General features: G+C 31.9%; 1 protein-coding gene across 1 annotated transcript; it reads left to right on the forward strand.

The window, feature by feature from the left end:
* Nucleotides 1-4,120: 4,120 nt before the first annotated feature.
* On the forward strand, nt 4,121-5,823 carry LOC143048853 (uncharacterized). The gene is made up of 3 exons (XM_076222722.1): nt 4,121-4,340; nt 4,447-4,651; nt 5,229-5,823. The coding sequence occupies exons 1-3, from the start codon at nt 4,121-4,123 to the stop codon at nt 5,821-5,823; spliced, it is 1,020 nt and encodes a 339-aa protein (XP_076078837.1).
* Nucleotides 5,824-10,436: the final 4,613 nt, after the last annotated feature.

Genomic DNA, 10,436 nt, shown 5'->3' on the forward strand with positions numbered 1-10,436 from the left:
CCTACATGCGTAGCATTTTAATTAGAGTCAAACGTTGAAACCAGCTGTGTTTAGATATGAGATAAGATTTCATGTAAACAATGCGATTTATATTCTGAACGAGAATAATTAAAAATAAAATCTTTAAAAAAAGTATTAGTAGCATTTTATTTTAGATTTTAAGTTTAGGGAAGATGTACATGATGTAAAAAGCAAGCTATTTATTTTTTTTATACATAACAGTTATTTTTTGTGATTAAATATTGCAACTTTGATAAAAAAAAAATAAAATTGGTTATTAAAAAATGTAATTAAATAGATATTGAATATGAAAAAATCAAATAAATATATTAAAAAAAAACCACTTGACTATGCAAATGTTTTGTCGTTTTTCGTTTGTTAATACAATACATGCAAACATTAATTTGTTTCTAACTTCAACCTGTTTAAACGAATTTTTTTTCTACGTTTATAAAAAGTATGTTTTTCAACAACATGAGCATGAATTATTGAAAGTTCAAATAGGGTAAGAAAAGAATTATTATACGATGTTTCTACTTCTGTAGCAGTTAGAAAATAACAACAAACGCCTCAAAACGTTTTCAAAACTTTAGTTAGAAACAATTGCACCATGCAGATGTAAGAAATAATACTTCAAGCAATGAAACAAGGAATCAATTGTGCCGCTTTTATTACGGCTGATTACCTTAAAATTGATCATGCATGCAATTCAAAAGTTTAGCAAACTTAACAGGGTCGGCGATAAGATATCAAATATAAAAAAGAAGATGTGGAATAATGTCAATGAGACAACTATCTACAAGTCTGTATACGTTAGCTGCACGCCAGAGGACCGCTTAAGCAAGCGTTAAACACGCGTTGCATAAGTTTGAAGTAGTCGAAATGCAAAGGTATACGCTTGGTGAACGCTTTTACTCAAGGAAATTTTCATGGAGCATAGCAATTTCATTCAGCTCAAGCGTGTGTCAAGCGTATACCTGTACGCTAAACGCACATAATATACACACTACAAGGGCGTTGAAAACGCAACAGATGAGTTTGAGACACGTTAAGGGCACGTTGTATTCGCTTCAAAATCGTTCGACTTTATGACGGCGTACTTCAAACTTATACAAAGCGCGTTTAACGATTGCTTAGTGTTCCATTGGCGTGCAACAAACGTACACCGACTTTGTCAATTTTCTCTGTACGTTTGGTGCACGCCGGTCTTTACGCCAATGTTTGACGCCGGTTTAATTGAGGTTTGGCGTTGGCATGCAAGTACTACACAGCTACTTTTGCATAGGTTCTATTTCTGTACTAAAAATTTGTAGTCCTTGAAATTTACTTTTAATATTCAGTATACTATTGTGTTACTACCAAATTATGGTAATATTTAGGTACCTGTATTTTACAGTACTGTATTTGTACTTGGAATTTAGGTACTACGATTTTTGGTTACTACCGTTACATTTTCAGCATTTTGTAAGATTTTTCTATTTCAAATCTCTCAAAGTTTTTCAAACATGGAATATTTTATTATTTCTGTACAAAAATATTTAGTGCAAATCAAGTACTGTAAAATACAAGTACCTCAATATTACCATAATTTTAAAGTAAAGAAATAGTACTAAATATTAAAAGTAAATTTCCAGTACTGCATATTTTTAGTACAGAATTAGTACCTATGCAAAAGTAGCTGTGTAGTAGTCCTTTGATCATTTGTGTACCATTGTCATTTTGTTTAGTTTCTTTTGTTACCTTTTCCGACTCAGGTTTCTTTTAAACTGAGTTTTACTGTACGTATTGCTATGTGTTTCTATGTATGGTAAGTACTATTACCAGAGGAAAAACAACATATTAATGAAAATAACATGTTATACGTCAGTGACTTTTTTTTTTCGCTTTTTGGCACATAATAAATTAATATTTAACACCTTTTTACTGTATTATTTTGTTTTTTTTTAAAGTTTTTACTGTCATGTTTGCTGTACATTCCATGTGAAGCAGCAGTAGAAAATTTACCTTGTACAGCAAGTAATAGTAGCAGTTGTGATTTGTACGGTAATGCAGTTTGTGGTGATACGAATACATGCCGTTGTAGGGATAATTACTATGATCATGTTGAAGTACTAACCTGTCGTCAAAGTAAGAATTCAGACGTTATTATTATAGTACTAATTGAGGAAAAAAACATGTTAGCTATATAAGCTACTATAAACAACTTGATTATTTTGATTTCCCCCCGATAAAAACTTTATTATTTTTTGTATAAACTGATCAATAGCAATGCTCTTTATTTGATATGAAATGAGGTTTTATTCGAGATGGAAAAAAGTTTTATTTTTATCAAATGAATTGTTTGCTTATATAGATTGCATTGGTTGCCGATTTATGTTATATTTTCATGAATAATTTATACAGTTTGGGCAATTTTGCACGACCAGTTACTGTAGTTTAAAAAATAAACCAGTGATCCATGCTTTTAACTAATTTTTTGGAAAAAATAGAATTTTGGTAAAGTATTCTAAATTGATATCCTAGGAAATAAATGTTAAGGTAACAAAGAATAGTCGACAGAAACAATGTTTGCTTTTGTTTGGTCAATTTTCTAAATTCTGTAACTCTGGAAATACTATGGGAATACAACTTGTTATGACCCCACAAACTTCAAAACTGAAGGACGGGGATTTACATTATGTAAAGTTGATGTGCAAATGGCATTGTTATGCCCACATGGCTAATATGCATATAATTTTCTGTGAAAGTTGAAAAATTGATTTAGGAAAAGCTTTTGTGAAACGCAACATTTTCAAACGAAGTATGTGTCACTTGAACAAAATTTTGTAAAGTAAAATAATATAAAGGCGATACAATTTGGGACCCAATCGGCGCAAACATTGAATGTAATTGCAAGTTATTGGTTATCCATCTTTGAAATGACAGTAAAATTCAGTAAAATTGTAAGTTCGCCAAAAAATGTGTCAAATTGACTAAAAGGTCTTATTACTATTGTGTATAAGCCTCGCATAAAAAATATTTAAGGAAAACAATACGTTATAAATTCAATGCGTCAGACGCTTTTTTCTGAACGTATCTTTACCAGGAACGCTCAAAGCCGAATATTTGAAAGGCAAGCATGTATAAAACCGAAACATTAAGAGAGCTATATAATCACAAATGACTAATAATAACAAATCCTTCTAAGGCCAACTGTGCCTGAGGGAGCTGAAGTGCATTATTCGATTTACCCAATATGGAACACCTATTGTCGAATATTTGGAAGCCAAGGATGTATAAAACCGAAATAGTTGAAGAGTTTCATGATGAAAAATGACCTAAAATATAATAACCAAATCCTTCTAAGGACAACTTTGCGTGAGGAATTTGAAACCTTAGTTTCTATTTAACCCTTTATATGGGTAAATCCTCTTTGTTCTTACAGTGCTGTAATCTAGATAATGCACATCAAAGGTGTGCATTAACTACCTCAGATATACTGCACAGACCAAAAGTAATCTTACTTTTAGACCCTGGATTTTAAAAGAGGTGTAAATTAAAATAATATCACCGAGTGTAGCGAGACTGAAAACAATGTTCGACGATTTTTATGCTAATGATATATTTTCGAATCAAAGGGTGGGACAAAATATTTTATAATATTGTGTGTACAATGTAAATCTTAAATCAGTGTATCACATTCAAACCAGTTAATGATTATTTTTTTGTAATTTCTACTAAAAAGGAAATGTATTTTAGAATAAATAAATTTGACAAAATTGGAGCATTTTGATTGGTTGATTTTTTTTTATCAGCCCATAGATGTAACTTTTATGGAGACACACCCACATTACCGGAACTACTTTTTTTTACAACAACAATGAACAGGTTTTAAAACGTTTAACTTTATAAAGGGACATCGGTATTTAAAACAAAAGTAAACAAACAAGTTTTACTGCTGTGAATGTAAAAAAAAATATGTTAGTTCTTCCTAGTATGTACATAATTTTACTGACATGTTTAAGAATAAATTACAACAAATTACGGCAATTTTTGCGTAAATCATAATTCGGCAATTTTCGCGTGAATCATAATTCGGCGATTTTCACGTGAATCATTTTTCGTCTGCCATAATATAACCATGGGAGATACAGAGATGTCAGATTTTGATCTCGGCGATCCATTTTTATGTTTGCAAGCCTTATTTGTTACTGAAATTGAGCTGGAAGAAGTGCCTGCACCAATGCCTTCCGTAGAAGTATTAGCTAGTACAGAAATAGTGTCAACAGAAGTACAAAGGCCAGATCCAAAACCACAAAAAAGGTTCAAAAGAGTGTCTGATGAAGAAATTATAGCCTTTCGTTAGATTAATATAAAATATAAAAAGACAGAATGACACAGACAACTAGTAGGGGTCATCGTACGGCCTGCTACAATGAGCAAACCCCAATCTCGCTGGAAACCCAGTCCTTCTTCGCTATAGGGTTTGGTACAACTTAGCTATGCATTTTGTCTCACGGGGTATAGAATTCCACCAGCAATTGAATCTTGCATCGTTCACATTCCAAAAAAATGAAAATGACAGGAAGTATGTTACACTATCACATGAAACACGTCAAAAAAATTGGCAAGGTGGACTTCGCAATTCAGAAGCTTCTGCCGACAAATGGATGTACGAAACAAAATCTGACAAATGTCCTGTGAATGATCTGCAGCTATTGATTGATAAATAAAGGCAACAGTAGTATACCGCTGTTCAAACTCATAAGTCCATGGACAAAAAAACTAAATCGGGGTAACAAACTAAAACTGAGGGAAACGCATTAATATAAGAGGAGAACAACGACACAACACTACAATGTAACACACACAGAAACGGACCAAGCATCAGACAAAATCCCACGAGAATAACAAATATAACATCAAAACCAAATACATGAATTTGGGATAGACAAGTACCGTGAAACGTCTTATCACAATGTCAATTTACACTAAAAAATAAGAGAAAACAAACGACACAACGTTAAATTGTAACACACATATAAACGAACTAAAATATAACAATGGCCATATTCCTGACTTGGTACAGGACATTTTTAAAGGAAAACATGGTGGGTTGAACCTGGTTTTGTGGTATGCCAAACCTCGCACTTTAATGGCAATGTTACATATAACATTGAAATTACAACATAATATTACAGGACTACAATACAAATAAATAGGAGAACGTATTAGACAAAGAAACACAGGATTAATGAATATCAAAAAGCACCAGGTTTAAAAACAGATCCTAAAGCAGAATCACTCTTTAATCACTGTGATAAAGATGCAAATATCTCACCAGATGAACAAAATATTTGGTTTTTAATGAAGTCGGTTAAGCAGTACCAGTTTTCAAGATTTATGGGTGATATATCTAGGAATGCTGGCTGCTCTAGACTATACACAGCCCATTGTTTCCGCGCAACTGCCATTCAAGCTATGAATGATGCCGGGTTTGAGCCCAGGCATATAATGTACATGAGCGGGCACAAAAACGAGAGCTCTGTCAGAAGTTACAACCGTGGATGTTCTGTACTTCAAAAGGAAAGCTTGAGTGAAACTCTATCGTCCATTTCTTCAGGCTATGACGTGTCTGCACAAAAATCTACTCCAGCACCAGTACTAACCGTGTCAACAGCTGAAAATGCCAGTGTCACTTCAAATGTTACTTCCGTTCCTTCTCCCTTACAAACATCATCAGAGAATGCACAAGTTAACAATCGTACATTCCAATGTCTCTCTCATCAAACAACTTCATGTCATCAGGATTTATTTCCAACGCGGCATTTAATAATTGTGTGATTTACAATTCTCCGGACAAAATTGAAGCAGCCATCATGGCGGCAATTACTGTCCTGACATAAATTACTCCGCGACGTTATGTGACGTCATTGTGTTGAATTTAGTAAACGTTTACGTTTGAATAAATTTTTTGTGTTTAAAAAGTTTAATTTATTTATAAGTAATGACTGTAATTTAAATTATGTCTATTGACCCATAACATTAATTACGGCGGTGCACATTGGGTATAATTACGCGAATTATGCAATGTGCACAGCCGTAATTAATGTTATGGCGAATTATGCAATGTGCACAGCCGTAATTAATGTTATGGCTCAATAGACATAATTTAAATTACAGTCATTCCTTAAATATCAAAATAATAAAAAAAAAACTAATATGGATTAGTTTTGTGTTCAATGGAATGTATTACGACTTTTTAGATATGTATACATTTTAATATAGTTACTTTTTGGAATCGAATATAATGAGGATCAAGTTCGAATAGCGAGCTCGGGTTACTGAAAACATTTTTATGTGCAACAATGGGGCAGGACCGACTAAATGGACTTGCACTGATGCACGTGCATTACAATTTAGAGTTAGAACTTGATGTTATAGTTGACATGTTTGCACGCAGGCATCCAAGAAAAATGAAATTGGAATCAATTTTATAAATAATGTGTAGCTTTTGTCTTCTATAGTTGTAACTATTTTCATGATACCAATAAAAAAATTGATTTTATTTTAAGATTTCAAAAGGTGACCACCACCTAATAAATTCCTGGATCCGCCCCTGATCATATTAAAGTTTGTACCAAAACAGCGAGTGCAGACGGATAAACTGCAGATTAATTGTTTAGATACGACATGTCTTCAAAAAATAAGTACAGTGGAAAACAAAATTGGAAAGGGGGTGGGGTGGACGGGGAGGAGGTCAAAGATCGAAAAATGATTTTCCTCTTGTTTACTTAAAGTTTAAAATCAAGGTACATCTCTCCTCGGTTTATCTTCCTCTAAGCAAATTATTCCCCCTTTCAGGGTTTTTTTTACACAGATTTAAAAGGTACACCAAACGGAACTAAAACTGAAGGAGAAGTAGATTATACTTCAATAAGACAACAAGCAAACGACAAAAACAAACTAATGACTACTAAAGGGCAAAATATAGTATAGTTTTCAACAAAAGATAGGCGTCTACACGTTGTATCACTTTCTAAATCGTCTCTAATTTATATAAAATTGTTTATTGTTAAATACATTGAACAGAAATGATAATAAAAAATAATCTACTGGTATCATTAAATAGCAATTCTCCTTATAATGAAACAATTTACGAATAAGTCTAAATATGAAAAAAAAGTTTATAATTAAATACTTACCAACCTTTATTTACACAAAAGTGTATTTTCTCCTTTTTCCCTTACAAGACACTTTCCTAGCAGTCGTGCATTATCGTTTGCATATTTCAAAAATGTTCACGTGAATTGATGACGCCATGTGTTAAAACAGTTACTGGGCAAACAAATCGGTACATAGGATTTAATCTGCACGGCTCGGGGTGACCCTTTAATCTGACCTCCTATATCGGTTGTGTTAAACTATGGTCACCCAAGCCGTGCAGATTAAATCATATACTATTATACCGACTGTCTTTGTCAATGACGTTAATGTATACTATAATTTAAAAATTTGTAAACGGCCACACTAAGAAAGGTTTGCCAGTAAATTTTACACAATTGAACAACTATCAATCAATCTGACTTGTCAGACAAATGTTACTACTGTGGATTCATTTATTTTCGTGCGTATCAATTTTCGTGGATAGAGAAAAAAAGACGTTTCGTGGTATACGTAAATTCGTGGATTGCTGATTACAACAGCAAAAAATTAGATACGTAATTCGTGGATTTCTTTTTGATTGAGGAGATCATATAACCTCCTTGGTTTGATCAATAATAACAAAAAAACAAAAAAAGAAGGAATTAATTGAAAAAGTTTTGAATCGTCAAAATCCTCGCTTGGTCATTCTAGGTTAAAGTGTTCATTGATAACTTCAATTACAATAATGGACAGAGACAACTAAGACGTGGCGCACGATATTGGTGTCACTTTGGAAATATGGGTTAGAAGGCGGGTTATTCAAATTCAAGCTCTTATCCTATACAATAAATATCCATGTTATGCATATCATTCGAAAGGAAATAAACCACAGAAATCAATTACATAGATGATTTTGTGCTTTGTCTATTTTTTAATGAAAAACTTTGCTCATTTCGATGCCTATAACGTCATTTCAAGGGTGTCCCGTAGTTACAATTTTGTTTTATGTGAGTCTTTAAAATCCCAGTGCGGATTCATTAGTGGGTAGAATGGTTAAAAACTTTACAATTGTTTTGTATACATTTAACTTTAAATGCAGTAACAGATGTTTTAAACTTTAAGAGAAGGAAGATCGTCAAAAGAGTTTAAATAAAATAAGAGAAAAAATGTCCCAATTAGCTGCTCAACCCCTAAATTTTTTTTCTGTCTTCACTTTCATAAGATATAACGGACGAAAATGGATTTTAATAATATCAGAAAAATTGTACATGTCCCGAAGAAGCTATATGAAGTCATCATTATGTAACTGCAGTCTTATTTTAAAAACATCGTCATTTTCCCCGTGTCCAATAAAATGTCCCTATGGACAAAATAACACAAAGAATAATTCAGAGGCTTTTTATCAAACGAAATTCTACTATATCTCAATTTTTTAACACTTGTTAACTGATATGAATGGAAAATACATTTAATTTCCTTTAAAATGATATGATATGGACTTTTGTTTGAGTTGCAGGTAGAAAATCCGAAAAGATCTAAGATGTCCAATGAAATGTCCCCGTAACCGTAATTTGACGTTCGCAATATAATAACGTTAAATTGTATACGAATTTTCTTGCATATTTGGCATAACATAATTTCATGAAATGGTCTGATCTATATAAAATAAAGTTCTCGTTTAATATGCATTAAAACTTAGAACACATGAACACTGGTACTTGTCACCAAAGTCAGAGAATATGGAGACTTTAACCTTTGGTCTTTGCATTTCATATTTTTAACAAATAAATTAGACAATATTTTAGTTTAGTTTCTGTTATATCTATACATGTACCATGACAACATTGATCCGTTTTTGAGAATGGGATAACAATAATAGCAAAATTTTTCAACGTGATCTTTCTTTGCGGATAGCAGTTAGCTGTCCTATAAACCCATTTAATTTGTTTCAAGTGACATATAAGCAATAAATATAGTTGCATGCAATAAAAATGCCTTAAGTGATTCTAAAAGTGGTGGCCAAATGATATCATAATTATACAATTTACGGAACGCTTCGAAAGCCACTAGACATGTACACTATGTTTCTGATGTATATACTTGATACAAATCAAAAATACTAAAAAGGAACAATTTACAGACACTGTGTCCTATCAATGTATCTACTTGATACAAACTAAATTATCCTTAGAATACACAATTTTATACAGACACCGTGTCCTATCAATGTATCTACTTGATACAAACTAAATTATCCTTAAAATACACAATTTACAGACACTGTCCTATCAATGTATCTACTTGATACAAACTAAATTATCCTTAAAATACACAATTTACAGACACTGTGTCCTATCAATGTATCTACTTGATACAAACTAAATTATCCTTAAAATACACAATTTACAGACATTGTATCTTTTCAATGTATCTACTTGATACAAACTAAATTATCCTTAAAAGACATAATTTACAGACACTGTGTCATATCAATGTATCTACTTGATACAAACTAAATTATCCTTAAACGATACAATTTACAAACACTGTGTCTTATCAATATATCTACTTGATAAAAACTAAATTATTCTTAAAAGACACAATTTACAGACACTTTGTCCTATCAATGTATCTACTTGATACAAACTTAATTATCCTCATAAGACACAATTTACAGACACTGTTTCCTAACAATGTATCTACTTGATACAAACTAAATTATCCTTAAAAGACATAATTTACAGACACTGTGTCATATCAATGTATCTACATTTGTACTTAATACAAACTTAATTATCCTTAAACGACACAAATTACAGACACTGTGTCATATCAATGTATCTACTAGATACAAACTAAATTATCCTTAAAAGACACAATTTACAGACACTTTGTCCTATCAATGTATCTACTTGATACAAACTATATTATCCTTATCAGACACAATTTACAGACACTGTGTCATATCAATATATCTACTTGATACAAACTCAATTATCCTTAAACGACACAATTTACAGACACTGTGTCCTATCAATGTATCTACTTGATACAAACTAAATTATCCTTAAAAGACACAATTTACAGACACTGTTTCATATCAATGTATCTACTTGATACAAACTAAAATATCCTTAAAAGACACAATTTACAGACACTTTGTCATATCAATGTATCTACTTGATACAAACTAAATTATCCTTAAAAGACACAATTTACACACACTGTATCCTATCAACATATCTACTTGATACAAACTAAGTTATCCTTAAAAGACACAATTTACAGACACTGTGTCATATCAATGTATC

This window comes from Mytilus galloprovincialis, chromosome 10 (genome assembly GCF_965363235.1).
Source record: "Mytilus galloprovincialis chromosome 10, xbMytGall1.hap1.1, whole genome shotgun sequence".
Classification (NCBI taxonomy): domain Eukaryota; kingdom Metazoa; phylum Mollusca; class Bivalvia; order Mytilida; family Mytilidae; genus Mytilus; species Mytilus galloprovincialis.